Consider the following 16,336-nt stretch of genomic DNA (forward strand, 5'->3'; position numbering starts at 1 on the left):
TCAGCGATCGGGATTGGCCGCGGAGCTGCACGTGGGGCACCCCCGCTCTCTCGCCTGTCCTAGCCCCGCCCCCGGCTCGGCTGAGGGAGAGGCTGCGTGTGGCGCCGCGCTGTGTGGCCGCGGGGGCCGGGCCCGCCCGGCGCCTGCCCCGGTCTGGCCGTCGTCCCTTGTGGCCGGCGCTGTGGCGGGCTTGTGCAGCCTCGGCAACGTCGACGGCCTGGCATTTGTTAACACCGTGTGAAGGAGAGCGGAGTGCTCTATGGCGTTGGAACGTGTAGTAGCTGCAGCTTTTCCGCTCGTCTTAGTTTTGTCTGGAGTGAGGCAACACCTGCGTTGCCGTGGACGATCGTTAAACCAAGCCCCTGTGCAGTCGGTAAACCTAAAACCTGTGAAACCCTCGGTTACTCGGTAAATTACAGCTTTTAAGTCCAGTGGTTTTTGTTTTTGTCGTGTTTTATTTTTAACCTAGATGGTATGTATCATAGTATTTTTAATTTGGAATAACTTGACTATTTTATCTAGCCAAATTTTAATTGCAGTATCCTACCGCTTTCAAATTAAAAAATACTCTAAACTTAAAGCACGAATCACAGGAAGAAATTTGTCCTTTGACAGTTCTTCCCGTGAAGCTGCTCCCTGAGCTGGTGAGGAGGCCGTTGCGAACCCCCTGGGAGCCGATACAAGCCCCGTGAGGTACCAACCGCTGTGGGCGCCGCCCGTCCCTCCTGCGGCCCGTCCCTCCTGCCGCCCGCCCCCGGCGCTGGCGGGAAGCGCGGCCCGGGGAGCGCGGCCCGGGAGGGTACCGGCTGTGTGGCTTCAGGCCAAATGCCTTTTTTTGTTGATACGATGAACTTGCCATTTGTTGAGGGAAAAAACCCGCACAAACCCAACCAAAAATGATCCTGGAGTTTCATACGCAGGAGCGCCTAATCTGAGCTGTTCAGTGTTGTTAAGGGCTGTGGCAGAAATCCAGTTACACCATCAGGAGCACATTACACAGTAAGTTAGCTGTGAGATAAGCTTTTAGTCCTGTAAAGGTACCATTGTCCATTCTCTATCCTGGCAGTAAAACCAGAAATATTTTATTAGAAATAAGCTTGTAAGTATGTAAGTCAAGTAATAGGAAATACGTTACATACAGGCAGACATAAATGTAAAAAGCAATATGGCAGTGACAGGCAATAAAGAATAAACTCTGTGCTGAGTTTGATGTTTTGAACATAAGTTTAAAAAGTTTTTTAAGAAAGAGATGCAAACACTAAAATGCATTTAAAAATTAGACTTGGTTTTCAGAGGAGAAACACGTCAAACATCACTTTAGACCCAAACTAACCTAATTCAGTGATGCCAGCTATTGGTATAGTCACTCATATAAATCAGTGGATATGGTTTAACTGCATTTATCATATATCTTTCTAACTAATGGGAACTGAGGAAAGCTTACAGAAAAAAGGACTAACTGTAACTGTGATGTGGTTGGGAAAGGTGGGTAGCTGAGCCTCCTCCCTGTCTAGTGACCTGGAGAGCACGTAGGCCACAAGTTGATGCATTTGCTTTATTTATCTGTACTGAGTAATACTCTGCATGTAATTTAGAAATTGATATTTTATGCTTGAAATATTAAAATATGATTTGTGGGAGCACTTTTGCTTAAAAAAAGTGAAGTCTTCAGTGCAGAATCCATTCCAAATATCAGATTTCTGTAACAGAGAAAAAACAAATTACATTCTTTTAATGACCAAAGATTGCTTTCCAAAGCCATATACATAATTTAAAATGAGGTATAGTCAGTGATTGTACAATGGTAGCATTTAAAGAATAGGTGAAGGAAGGGCAATTACTGTGGCAAATACTATACTGGTCTTACTATACTTTAGTAAAAAGGAAAATTTGTACCCTGGATACTGCTGAAAAATATCTATTTCGTTATATAAGGACTACATCATACAATATATGCAAAAAGAACTAAAGTGAGCTTGCATAGGTAGACTTTTTTTTAATTAGTGAGTGTACGACTTCATAATGTTAACAATCTTTAAATTGGTTTGGTTTTACATACTGTGCTGGATAATTGCTAACAAACCCAAACAATCAATAGCTTCAACTTGCTCATTATTAATGTAGAGATAAATTCCTACCTCCAAAAAAAAGTACGCAAGCCTCTCTGCATTCGTCTTCACTCTCAAAGCGGTTTGCATTTCCATCGCAGCCACCATACCAAAACTGAGCACAAGCATTGGCTTGTTTATCATAATACCATTTAATGTTATAAACACGGCAAGGCCCTTGATCCAGCCTTAACTTGCACCGGAGGTCCATGATACTTTCTAAAGAAAAAAAGGAATAGAAACAATTCAGTTTCTAAAAGTCAATTGTATTGCATAGATTTTAACTTTTAAACACTTATTTTATATTTTTCTGTTAATGTTATACAGATTCACTTTTGCTTCTAAAGATGTTAGCATTGAAGGTAAATTAAAAGTACATCTTAGTTGGTCAAGTAAACTGTTCCTTTACTGGCATGGTTCTGGTAACTCCAGAAATAATAGTATTATCGCTCCATACAAGAAGAGTAAACAAATTGCATCTGATAATTTTGAAATCTAATTATCAGCAACCAGTCTTGTGAGCAACCCAGAACTGTAAGCCAAAGATCTCAAAGCTGGTTGCATCTGCTGTTTTCAAACCACAGGTATGACCATCATCCTTCTGCAGTACATCGCTTCAGTACATTGGTTCTGTGGTGTGGGGGAAGAGGGGTTAGAATAGTGAGAAGAATATAAACTTTGGTCTTTCTTTTGTAAGATGTTTGTGCTACTTATCTAATACAATGGTAGTAATTATGTACATGCTCGTTAAGTTTGAATGCAAAGCTGGTTGGTCTAACGATTCATACAGATATGCCTTAGAGGACTGTGACATACTAGCCTAGTCTCACTCACTTTTATAATACCATGAGACAGAAAATACTTTTTCTTCAAGTTTAATGTTGTGACATCAATATTCTGTCTTCGGCAACTGATATCTTGACACTTTAAAAAAAAAGTTATTGCCAGAGACAGAATAATAGTCATGCCCGTTATAGCTGACCTTGCTTCTGCTGTAAGTGGAGCAGTGCGATTTAGAATTTGGGAAGACAAGAACTGGTGAACAGGCTGGATGAGAACTGCAACTAGATCTGTTATAAAATCCTGAAATGGATTCTCTTCCACAGCATGGCCTCATGAAAACTTCAGAGAATGGAACAAAATTACTCTGATTTAAAGCCTTATGAAAAGTTAGTATCAGGATAAGAGGGAATAAAATTAAAAACAAGTTATGATCTATAACCTGGTCTTGGTGTGAGCCCTGTAGTTGAAAGAGATGATGTCATCAATTTATCTGATGATGATGGTTTAGATGGCAATAATGGTACCACAGCTGCAGTTGAAACGAAACAGAATGAAACATTGATTTTTGGTCAGCCAAAAATGAAGATGAAGAAATGGATGACGATAAAAATACCTCTAGTGTCCACTGTTAGCAAGGATGACTGTTCCTCCTCCTCTTGTTCCTCTTCATAGGCTTCATATACTACCACAGGAGGTACTTTGGTCTGAAATAAGCATTTGATTTTCTTTGCTTTTCAGATATTGTGAAGTGTCTCAAAATGAACAAGCCCTTCATCACTTAGAGGTTTTCTAATGTTTTTCCTTCCCATTTACCCTGACTTCAGTGTTAAGAATCAGGATTTTAACCTTACCTGGTTGGTTTACCAGAAGGGTTGTCAATCCTAAACCTGGTATATATATATCATTTTAGTTGACCTTTACAGAGTTTTATTTATAAACTTAAAAATATAGACTACAATTGAGTTTAATTGCTGTTCTTAGACTTAATTATTACAGGGTAATTGCATTTTAATAACGTTATGTTTCACACTGTGACACAAATATTACTGTATTAAACACAGGAATAATAATCCTTGTAACAGTATCAGGAATAAATTGTAGCCATTAGATAACTGCCTGCATGCAACATCTTACTCGGAACAACCAGCTCTGAGCATACCAAGTTAAAGCAGCTATTACAGTACCTGTCCTGTAGAAAAGTAGGGGGAAAGTTATGTATTACATCAGGCAACAGAGAAGGATATATACATAAAACTTTTGCTCATTAAAGCATGCTGAATTTTCATACCGGAGCTAATGGCTGAGGAAGATTGCCAAGACTCGGAGGTTTTTCTACTGTAGATACTCCAGGTGTCTGTGCTGACAGTGATTGTCTATTAACATTGTTGTTCTGAAGTATGTAATGTAAAGAACTTGCAGATACTGAATGGAAAGATGGTCCACTTATGCTTGCACCATTTCCATTACGGTTGTATATTAAGGTACCATGTTCATCTTCACAAAATTGGTTGACTAATTTGGACTCCAGAGCTGTTTTAAAAAAGTAAAAAACTCATACTGAGAAATTCAGTATATTTTTTGAATTTGGATTATTTATATACGTAAATAATACACATGTAATCCAGTACTCCTTTGTATTGTTTATATGCATGTAAGATGATTATTCCAGGTTCTCTGGACTATGGCCTTTATCTGTCACAAATTTGCCAGCCTGTAAGTCCTCTGCATGGTACAAAATACAATGAAGTCACCTAAAAGTGTTCATCTGAGCTTAGTAACAACTACTAGTTGGTAGTGGGAAAATAACCGCTTACCTTGCTCATTGTGAATAGCCCAGTGAAAACTGGGAAAATTTCGCAGTGAAAGTGAATAAGTAGAATTTACCCCAGTGGGTTTGATTCTGGTTTCCAGTCCAGCAGATTTACAGTGCATGAGCACTTACTCGGCTTGCAAAGCTAGTTTAAGCAGCTGTTTTCCTGCACTGTAGGTGACATCCCTGGTTGGCGTGATGAATCATTGCCCTATAACGTGACTCCTTAAAAGAAGGAAATCTGTATCTCTAGGTTCCTATTACTTTGTACCTTGTAACTAGTCCTGATCATCATCAAAACATAACATATCCACAAAGATAATGCTTCACCCCCCACCCGCCCCATTCTGAGAAGCATCAGATACAATGCAGAATAAAACTGCAATGAACGCACCTGGAAGGGTATTAAAGTCATCAATGAGATACATGTGTTCTCTGTCTGGATCTGAAGCAATCAGATTTAGTTCCCGCACAAACTCAACCTGTGTTGGATCTGAAGTATTTACAATTCCTATTGCATACATTTCGATGTTTGCTGCATGAGCCTCTCGAACGACAATATCTAGTTTTACAGCTTCTCTCTTGTCTGCTTGGCCATCTGTTAGCACAATAGCTACTTTTCGCACTCCTGTTCGAGCACCAAAAAATCCTTCCTGGGTTGCTTTACGGATAGCAGTTCCTGTGTAAGTGCCTTCTCCCATGTATTGCATTTTTCTAACTGCTTGCTTAACATCCTGTTGAGTTGTATACTTGTTGAGACCAAATTCTAGCCGAACTTCTAAACTGTATAACACAAGGCCAATTCTGGTAGCATTTCTGCCTACGGTCACTCTGTCTACTAAAGCAGTTACAAAGTCTTTGATAATCTCAAAATTTTCTGGTCCCACACTCTCAGAGCTGTCAATCACAAATACAAGCTCCATAGGAATTTCCTTACATTTAATACCACAACCTGCAAGGGAAAAATAAAAGAACAGTTCATGATGACTTGACTTGGTATCCTTTTGGAAAAAACAGGAATACAAATATAATGAAGCAAAAATAGAATCTGAAATTAAAGATTTCCTGAGTACTTACCACATATCTCTTTAATTAATTTAATTATATCTTCTCTCTGGATATGAAAAAATTAAATATAAAAATATTTTACAATTTGCCTCTTTCAAATTAGGTATAATATTGACACTACCAAAGATTTTGTTTATAAAGAATATCTGTATCCTACAGGGACTTAATGAAAAATCTTACTGTTTGACTTTCAAACCTGACCTTCCAAGCTTGGAATGAGTCCCACATTTTACAACGAACTATTTTATATGGCATATAAGAATCATTAACTTGACAACACAGTAACGCCTCTATCTAAAACAATTAACTACTGTTATTGTAAAGAATGTTTTGTGATGATTTGGTTCTCATTAAAACTTAAAGTCAAAACCCATTCATAATATGGATATCCCTTTTAGATGTATTGAGAGTGGAGAAATAGACCCAGCTTCAGGAAGCGTATTGCTTGTAGTGAGCTGGCGTATGGCAGAGAGCACCAACACAGAATGGAATTGGGATTTGTGAACCCTCGTGTGCCTGGCCCACTGTATTACCCAGCTTTCAGCAGCAAAAAAAAAAGCTGCTGCCTTCAGAGCTGTCTGCTCAGAGAAGTGACAGCTTCTGTGACATGCAAACAAAGTGTTTCTCATTATTAGAGCAATCGTTTGTTCTATTTTTTGAAGTGCATGACAGGACTCATTTGGCATTGAGTCAGTCTTTCAAATACAACCTTTTGCTACTGCTGCTCAGCTTCCATCATCAACCTCAGTACTATTTATGTACTCACTGACATGCTTTATTGAATTTGGGTCTAGTGCAGTTCAGGCTTAGCAGAAATATAATTAAGTTTATAGCATGATAGACCATGACAGGTTTGAAGATCTTTGCTCTTTAGACTCTTAAATACTTTAAAAAAACCTTTCCTGCAGCAGGTACACACCTGGGTCATCTGACAGTAACTGTAAAGGAACACGTAGCAGAAAAATACCTAAAATCACCAGGAACTTTTAAGTTCCATTTCAGCATAAAGTAGATGAGAAAAAGTCAGAAACCTTTGTATGATTTCTTTCTATGTTATTAGTGAGACCACTTCTAGTCAAAAAGCTCTTTCCAAAATAATTAACCTAGGATACATTTCATATGATAGTATCTTGTGTTGTTTATATCTTGCCGTAATGGGATTTAAATAATTGAAGTTGCTTACTGTGAGGCCTTGCTCTCCCTTTGGTCCAGTTTTGCCCTGTAACAGGGGTTGTTAATTAATCTGCTGCAATTAGTTAGTAACATTATAATTCAGAATATAACTTCATCAATACCATTATTAGAATAATATTTGGCCAATAAGAACTTTGGCTATAAAAAGTAGTGTTCTTGTGATATGACCTTGGGCACGCAGTATCTACAGCCTCCTGAAGTGGTGACGTTTTTATGGGAATTGGATAACCTCAGGTCTCCCACTGGATCACTGATTGTCAGTTTACATTAGAAAGGGAAAACCTGTGCAGAGGTATACAGTCAAGAGACTGTATACCTGCCTGACACCTGGAATGATCAGAATTCTGCTTCATCATATGTGAGTCTAATAGGGGCAGTTTCAGGGCAAGAACGGCAATGGTGTTTATGTATCCCTACTTAATAGTATGCAGATGTCAGAATACAAGGGCACCACATTTCGCTTTCCAGCTTTTGGGGACCTGCCCATCAGCAGAAGTTACCACTTTGCCTCCCTTCATCTGTTCATCAGCTTTGAGGGAAAGTCTGAGCTACAGTTACTTGGTAGCCATAGAATGGAATTGCATAGTTTTGTCCTAAAACATGGCAATTGTCTTTCACTGCCTTAAGAAAGAAACCACATCTGTGAGAAGTGAGGTATTCAGCATGGAAATGCCTTCTTTATGCTTTTACAGGTTTTCTTAGTTTCAGTTTCTTAAGTATTTCAAATTATATGTAGTTAAATAGCAAGAAGAACACACACCCCAGCTTTATTTTTAAGCAGTTTAAGAAAACAGACATGATAAACCTGAGCTACTCACAGGTTCTCCAGATAAACCAGGGTCACCCACATCACCTTTTTCTCCTTTTTTCCCCTTTTCACCTGTAGCTCCTCGATCTCCCTTTAAAACCATGTTGGTAAGCAGACAGAAAGTGTAAGTCACTTTTTATTACACTTTTCACATTTTTCTCTAGCTGCCTTTGTCGAATTCACCTTCAGTTTCTGACATGAGTTAGACGTCTTTGTTAGAGATCATTTAAATCAATTGGTATTTGTGAATTTTGTGAATAACTTGTAGTATTGGCTAAGCATTTTTATGGGAAAAAATAGCTGAAGCAGTTTGAACAATGAACCATCTCAAACAAATACATGCAGACAGAGGGGTTTCATGGGATATTGCATGATGGAAATTATTATCTGTGTCTGAGAAAAATAAGGTAACATTAAGGAAATTGAGAAGAAAGGCAAGGAGGTAGTTGGAATCAATAACGGGAATATCACTCTGAGAAACCTTCTGGCCCAGAAAAGGTGTTTGGAATAGCAAACAGGTGAATTAGTGCCTCCTGGTTTGATTTTTAGTTGGCTATGGGACTTTGTACAGCCTTTCTGAGCCAATGTGTTCACATTCAAAAACTGATTCCAACCCACATTTCTCTTTTTCTTAACATTGATGTAGTCCCCAAATTTTGCATAGTGGGTGGGTAAAAGAAAGGCAGTGATAGTAAATGTAATATCTATATTTCTTCTAATTGCAGTAGAAGATAAGCCTCATATGGTATTAAAATAAGCAACACTGAAAGAGATGCTGCTATAAAATATTAAAACGATCGTGTGAATGACTGGTGTTTTCCCAAATCACCGTTGGCTTTTCACAGAATTCACATGCCTTCAGTGAGAGCTGACTGTAATGAGCATTTTCAGTATGTTGGCTTCTGTCTAGGGCATTATCTCTGATTTAGGTATCATACCTTCTGTCCCAAAAGCCCTTCTCCAGGGGGGCCTCGTGGTCCTGGCATTCCTTGAATTCCTTGTTCCCCCTAATGATAATCCAGGTAGTTATATTAACCCTTTGTAATCATTCATCATGCATTAATTTTAAATGTTCAAAGAGAAAGTGTTTCAAACTGCATTTTAACAAGTTTCTTGAGGCACTTGAGTAGTAGTTGCTAGCTTATATTTCTCAAATGCTTCATCAGTATGTCTACTCTAAAGCCATATAATATTGAAAAAACGCATGATCATTATTGCTTCTAATTCTCCTGTTCCCTCTTTCCATCCTATTTTATTCCTTCTAATTCCCCCTTTCTTATTTCTGTCCTTTGAGTCTGTCTCATCTGATCTATCTTTTGGGTAAAACTGCATATTACAGGGAAAAAATAATGTTCCACATAGATTCAGGATGGAGACTTTCTCTACCACAGGTGGTAGTTCATGTAACTACTTCAGACTGTCTCTCTGTGCACGGGAGTTGGGGAAGAGGGAATGGTATTTTTAATTTTGTAAGGCTATCTTTCACTGATAAAAGATGCCCCTGCTTCCTCCTCTCTCAATACACAAACCCTTGGGCTTGTTTACAGACTAGAGACAGAACACACTTCATAGGTGCTCATGTTATCTTTCTCATTGTCTAGCCTGAGGCTCTCCTCATATAAGAAACAACGTGAAATTCCCTTAACACTGTGATGGTCAGATTGACCACTCAACACAGGTTAAATATTGAACACACTGAGTCTTTTTACCTTGATTCCTTGAATACCTTCACCAGGAGGTCCCAGAGAGCCAGGCGGCCCTGGGCGTCCTATGGTTCCCTAGAGAGAAACCCTGCATATGTTAAATACAATATTCCTAACAAAAATACACAATAAATTGTTATACCACCATGTAATTTCTGTCCATCCTCTACCAAATTGATGTCTTTTTGTAAGCAGTGAAGACAAGATTGCTCTAGCTGACATAGACTCTTTTTATCCTTTATCAGATTATTAAAATCCATTTTATACTTCAGAGGAGTCACTCAGGGCTTAATGCTCGTTGAACATGAATCAGCTTGCTGCTAGAGATATTTTTTATTGTCTACAAAGCAAAGACACGGTAGTCCTTAGTTATCTTATTTGTCAGATTAGTTGTTTCTAGTGAAGACAGAAAACATGTAGATGTGTATGCATGATCACACATTTTTAAACTATACTTTTTTTTCCCCTTTTTTAGAAAATAGACAATGGGAGACGTAATTGTTTAAATGACTTACTTTTGGTCCTGGCAGGCCTTCTCCTGGGGGACCTGGGAGGCCAATTGGTCCTCTACTACCAGGATCACCCTGAAAGTTGATACTTCAAAAAATAAGTAGCGAATACCAAAGTTTAATTTATCTGTAGAATTCCCAGCATCTCTTGTACTCAAATGGGACAAAGAGAGGAGAATTATTGAACAGCACAGTGCAAGTCTAAACAATGCTAATGCATTAATACTACAGGCAGGACAAGAAAGTTATTGGGGGTGAACAGTGGCTAGTGGTCTAAACATATTCAAGACATGTACTGTCAAGTATGTGATAGTTACACAGGAATTACAATTCCTATATCATAAAATGAACTCCACGTTCCCCAAACCAAAAAAAAAAAAAGGTTTTGCTTGCTGCCTGTTAGTTGAATCAGACTCTGTGTTCACATTGGCGCTGTTCTAGCTTTTTTCCTATCAGTGCCTTCAGACAGCTAGGGGTTTGAGGTGAGTGGAAAAAAGATGTATGTCCTTTTAAGAGACATTAAGCATATTTAAATAGCTGTAGTCAATCCTTCAATTGCTTGTATAATTCCAGTAATCCTGCAGTCAGCGTCAGGAGGAATACTGAAGTGAAGCTTGAAGATCTTCTATGGGATCTACATTTTATACACTGATGAGTAAGTTAAAGCTGGATTAAAAACGTATTCTGACTGTGACCTATGGGTAGGAATTGTATCTGCATGAAGTGGAGTGCACACATGCATTTACTTTTCTAGAAGTTAAGGTCTGTACCTTAGGTCCTGGTAGTCCAGCTCCATCTGGGCCTTGTTCACCAGGAATCCCAGGAAGGCCAGGCAAGCCCTGAAATTATATGCACAGACAGAATATTAATTTAATTTACAGCTATATTGACTACATGCTTTTGTTAACATTAATATGGTAGTATCTTGAATATATTGTCTCTTAGTGGGATCACTGTGGTCTACAATCAGTTAAATTCTACTCTGATAAGCTGGAAGTGGTGTCAGTGGCATTTGCATGTGTGTTTGAAGACAGAGGAGCCTGATTCAGAGAGGCAGGTGCAGAAGCAGTTCTGCATTGGATTGCACAAAAATGTCAGGAAGTATTATAAATCGAATTCCAATTTCCATTTTTACAGCCATTAATTTTTATTCCTTAGTGTGGCAATTGCATGCACTTTTACTGTTGTCTTTAGCACAGAGAAATGCTAGTGTATCACCAAACTCTCTGACTCTAGCCAGCAGTCTGCCTGGGACTTCTTCACTGCACAGGCATGTAACTGCCAGGGCTGGTGAAGCACACTGTTGAGCAGACTAGATACGTGAGGCCCGTGCTGCATACGTGTGCGAGGAAGGGAGAGAAAGGAGCCTTTTCTCTTCGTATCCTTTTTGCGGGGTTTGGTCATATCTACCAGTAAAGACCTCTGTAAAGGGCTGTAAAGTACATCAACCAATTCTTTGCCACACCTGGAACAACCTGACGAATAGAACTGAGGATGGTTTGCTGTTCTGGCTATTTGGACAGTAGTTGCTTTTTTAGTGGTTCTGGAAGGTAGTGTTGCCCTGAGTTTACACCCATGTGTATAGACACAGCTGCTTAGCTGGGCTATATTCTCCTGTTTGGGAATAAATTTTGTGTGGTTGGGCAGAAGACAGTATCCTGCATCAAGGTATTGAGGGAACTGATTGAAACATCAGTGATACTATAGAAAAAAAAAGCCCCACTTGGCAAGTGTCACACTGTGTACTTAGGAGGAGTGGAGGGTGTGGAAGGTCTTGGACTACTTCAAAGGGATATTTCTTTTTCCTTCTATGCTGAAATGCATTTCCACAGTTGAGGAGCTTTTTTAGGCTTTTAGACCAGCAAATCTTTCCCAGCATGTCAGCCATGGAGGCTAATCACTTTGGTGTAGCACCTATTTGTTCCCAATTCACATAAAAAAAATTGTCTATAAACTTACAGGTGGGCCGGGATAACCATCTCCTTTTGGTCCAAGGGGCCCGGGGGGTCCTGGAAGACCTCGGTCACCCTGATGAAGGCAGGAAAAACAGCTGAGGTGAATGCCAATGAAATTGCTAGCAGGAAATTTTCCATGAAAGTGAAACTTCTTTGACAAATATAAGTTGATTTTATCTGTCTGTCTATCTGCTAATATATTTTACTATTTGAATGATGTTGTAGGTCGTTAATCCTGGACTTAAAACCGGGATATTTAATAGTGCTGAGTATTTACAGGACCTTTCACTTCTAAGTCACTAATACGAATCTTTTTCAAGACCTCTGTCTGTTGTCATTTGTGGCCTACATATAAGAAGAAATGACTTCAGTTGCATTCCCCATATTTTTATCATGATTATTATTATTCCAGCTTTGGAGGAGCGAGCCCAAATCGACAGACAGTCTAGCATGGGAACTGAATTACTCAGTAATTCAGCTACTTTATACAATTCTTATAATTGAAGATAGATAAACTGCTGCAGAGTATGGGGAAAACTGTGTAGCTTCTGCACATGCCGTATGTTTCTGTGGTGAAATGTAGGGCAGGGGACAACAGTGGTTTGTGTGGCCAATTTAAAAATGTTGTTTTCTATCACAAGATTCCTGTCTTTGTTGTTCCAGAATAGTATTTTCCTATAATGCTGTGGAACATCATTAAAGCTATTGAGTATAACAGGAGCTTCCTATCCGAGACATACAATTAAGGTCCTTTCATAGATCCAGATAGCTGAAGTATCTCAGGAATAGATTTACCGGGGCAACTAGGAGGACTTTAACCCTCCCAGCCATACTGGATGGTGCAGTGAATTGCTCAGAGTTACAACCGAATGGATAATCAAGATTGTGTTTGTCCCCATAGCTACCCAAAATATGGGCATGCATAACAGTGGCAAGCGAAGGCCCATCCAAAATAATTAAAAAAAATGAGACTGTAGAAGGTTTTACCCTGTGCTTAGGGCAGATGTGTGTCTGAGAGTGAAGCAACAGCAAAACCACTAATACTGACAAACGCAGCAAAAAGTGAACAACATAGTCACAGAGACATGCAGTGTTGCCCAATTGAAAGCGCTTTGGGGGCTCAAGGCTGAGGGAGAGAGAATTACAACTCTGAGCAAAGGACCTGCTTCCTGTTGGTTGATTCCTCTTGGATTCCCAGAAATAGGATAACATGCAGTTGCCTGAATTAACTGGACTGTACCAGAAAAGTACATGATTCCATCATCATCATCTCCTCCTGATGATGAAATTAAATTTAAGGAGCTTGAAAACCACTAACTGATCAAAAAGGGATAGAGATTGTTACATGTTTCTCCTTCTGTTACTGTGTTCAATTCATTGAAAGAACAAGGGATAAGGGCTATACTATCAAATTCACTAAGTAAAAAAAAAGAGGGGGGGCAGGAGAAACACAGGTTTATATGTCTCATGTTTCTTGGTGTTCAGATAAAATCAGCCCTGGAATGAAGAGCAACTTAAAAAAGTTGAATCTAGGTAACACTGAGGCAATACTAGGGAAGTACTAGAGAGAAGTCCTTAGAGATTAGCTACTTGTTAATGATGTTCTTCCACTGCTTAAGGCATCTCTTCTCACATTGCCAGTTTGGCTCATGTCCTGAGATCTTTTTGGAGTCTGTGGATTACCCTGTGTCAAAATTAGGAATGAAGCAAAGGAGCCTGGCTGAGAAAAACTAACTGTGCTTGACAGGTAGGCTGTTGTAAGCACATAAATCAGGTGTTCTCTATGTATTCACTTCTCATCAGTTAAAACCAGTAATTTTTCTCCTGGTTCTCTGCCACGTGAAAGCTTATGGTTCATGGAGTCTGGAAGATTGACCCTCCATGGTTTTCTGGCTCTGCAAATCCTTATACTCTGCTGGTGTTGTACGACATATGTGTTAAGAACTGTGGAACACTTGGCCATCCTAGGCAATTTGCTGTTGCTTCACTGAAGTCCTGCCTTATTTTTCAGATCTATCAGAAATTAGTTTACCAATTTAGGAGCTACCTTTGCCCCAGGAAGCCCAAAACCTGGTTCTCCAATTGGTCCAGCAAGACCAGGTAACCCAATGTCACCCTGCAATGAAGAAAATATATACCCTAGTTATGTATTTTATTAAATGCCAATCACAGTCTGTGTTTTTGGATTTCTGTTATACAAATTTATGTATATCAAACATAATAACTAATTTTATTTATTGCTATTGAAAACATTAAATGCCAAAAGCAAAACAAAGAAATGAACATAGGTATGCCACACCTCAAGCTGGCATACAGTTAATACCAGGGCATGGTGGTAACTAGGCTGGATACAATCCATAAGTCTGTTCAAAGGAAAGAAGAAATTTTAGTTGACCTCATAAGGCTGAAATTATTTACATGAATTAATAGCACGGCCTACTTCACAGTTTTCACCCCATGTTTATAAGCACTAGGACTTAGAGTGTGGATGTTACCTTTGGTCCAGGCACAGCTCTTCCAGGAGGGCCTGGCATTCCAAGACGTCCTGGTGCACCAGGCTCTCCCTGCAGTGAAGGAAGGAGAGCAAAAATGACATTTTTTTCTGAAAGTGAGTATAAGCATCTCATAGAGAAGACATTTATGCAACAATGTATAATATTCCATTAAAATTCTGTTAGAATTTCTAATATTCTATTCTATGTGGAGTGAAATATAACTATCTGAAGAACTGATAACAAGCATATTTTGATTTCTCAATGGAAATGAGATTATTCTCAGTCACTGAACAAATATATGTTATTAGAAATCCCTTTCTTAGTGTATTCGAGACTTGGTCCAGCACATCCAGCATTCAAGGCTTCCTGCTCAGCTGTGTAGGTATGCTAAAAACATATATATTTTTCTCTTAGAGTAGACTTTTTGGAGGAGAAACTTGGAATGGCCCTTCTTTCACTTTCAGTGAGTACTGAGTATTTGAATAGAAACTCCGAATCCATAAAAGAATATCAGCCATGAGTCAGTGTAAGGGAAAATAAAGTCATGTCACACATGTATGTGCCATACACCATGCTATATCTTCCCAGATATTTCAGCATAAAAATACCAGTATTAGTGTCCCTTAACTTTTCACAAACCGACAGGGAAGCAATATGGTAAATGCAAAGTTTTTTTAAAAATGCTTCTAGATGTTTATAGGGATCACGGTGTGTCTTGCTAAGAGAAACCTTAGCTGAACTTTTTTATTTTTTCATTATTTTTTAAGAAGCAAGTTCATTCCGGGACAGTTGTTTCTGAGATCTAGAACAAAGCACAGCTTTGGGGGGCTATTTTACACATATAATGTGGTAATAAACCTACTTTAGCTCCAGCAGGTCCAGGCACTCCTGTTGGTCCTGTTAATCCACGTATTCCTCTCTGACCTTGATCTCCCTACAAAAATAGAGAAGACATGTCACACATACCAAATAATATTAATTGTAAATATTAGTGAAATATAGTGAAGTTCTATTTCATAGCTGGTGCACCTGATCTGTTCCTATTGCCTTCATTGGCAAGTCAGTTAATTCTGCTCAGTAATTGTCCAGTTTTGGATTTGTACCATTAAAACTATGTAGATTTCATCTGAAATTAAATTAACTGTCTTACCAGTGAATACTGTGAAAAAAATAAGAACCAAAAGGAGTCTTAAAGATTGCATCCTTGCAGCTGAAAAATCAAGTGAAGTAATTACATGAAAAAGATAGTGAGAGAAATAATCCAAACAGGAAAAGATAATTCACTCAAAGGTACTTTTTTTTATTCAAAGGCAAATAGGGCAAATCAATTGATCACGATGCCCTGTCTGATCAATCAGCTTATACGTCTGGGCATAAAAAGCTAAGAATAGATAGTGTAAAGTTTGTAAAGGGCTAACTGCTATTTAAGCATATTATTAGGCTGTAATAATTATAACAAAAATAGAACAGCTACGAGTCCAGAAGAATTCTGAAAGAGTTCCAATACAGTAATTAATTTTATTGCTGCGTCATGTCATCTGCGTGTATTCCCTACCAAAGTAATCTGAAAACAGGTGAATGCCTTGATTTTCCTTCCTACAATGCTTTTTAGGCCTTCCAGCTTCTTGCAATTGTGATACTTAATGTCTTTATTTCTCTTCTATTGTGACATTTAATCTCTGTATGTCTTGTCCAATGTCTTGGACAAGTATTCCAGCAATTTCCAGTGTCTTTATTTCACAGGATGCAGATGCTGATATGAGGAACTGGAATTACTTCTCCGTCTGTGGATCAGTACAGAAGACCAGTACAAGAGCCAGAACCTAAAAGATCGACCCAGTTATTCCTTCTAAGAGAAGCAGTATTCCCAGTTAGCTCTTTGTGAACTTCTTGGACCAGTTAC

The 16,336-nt window shown here is 38.8% G+C and overlaps 1 protein-coding gene across 1 annotated transcript in view; it reads right to left on the reverse strand.

Moving 5' to 3' along the window:
• The window catches only part of LOC137667357 (collagen alpha-1(XXVIII) chain-like), a 42,754-nt gene continuing 26,418 nt past the window's right edge, over positions 1–16,336 (reverse strand). The window contains exons 20-36 of the mRNA XM_068408074.1: positions 15,296–15,367; positions 14,434–14,502; positions 13,986–14,054; positions 11,943–12,011; positions 10,754–10,822; positions 9,990–10,058; positions 9,481–9,549; positions 8,710–8,778; positions 7,782–7,862; positions 6,953–6,988; positions 5,779–5,815; positions 5,096–5,653; positions 4,180–4,421; positions 3,505–3,595; positions 3,331–3,420; positions 2,155–2,327; positions 1–465 (exon numbers count right to left, since the gene is read on the reverse strand). Coding sequence (XP_068264175.1) covers positions 1–465; positions 2,155–2,327; positions 3,331–3,420; positions 3,505–3,595; positions 4,180–4,421; positions 5,096–5,653; positions 5,779–5,815; positions 6,953–6,988; positions 7,782–7,862; positions 8,710–8,778; positions 9,481–9,549; positions 9,990–10,058; positions 10,754–10,822; positions 11,943–12,011; positions 13,986–14,054; positions 14,434–14,502; positions 15,296–15,367 — 2,328 coding nt within the window. The remainder of the gene's footprint in view (positions 466–2,154; positions 2,328–3,330; positions 3,421–3,504; positions 3,596–4,179; positions 4,422–5,095; positions 5,654–5,778; positions 5,816–6,952; positions 6,989–7,781; positions 7,863–8,709; positions 8,779–9,480; positions 9,550–9,989; positions 10,059–10,753; positions 10,823–11,942; positions 12,012–13,985; positions 14,055–14,433; positions 14,503–15,295; positions 15,368–16,336) is intronic.

This window comes from Nyctibius grandis, chromosome 9, assembly GCF_013368605.1.
Source record: "Nyctibius grandis isolate bNycGra1 chromosome 9, bNycGra1.pri, whole genome shotgun sequence".
Taxonomy (NCBI): domain Eukaryota; kingdom Metazoa; phylum Chordata; class Aves; order Nyctibiiformes; family Nyctibiidae; genus Nyctibius; species Nyctibius grandis.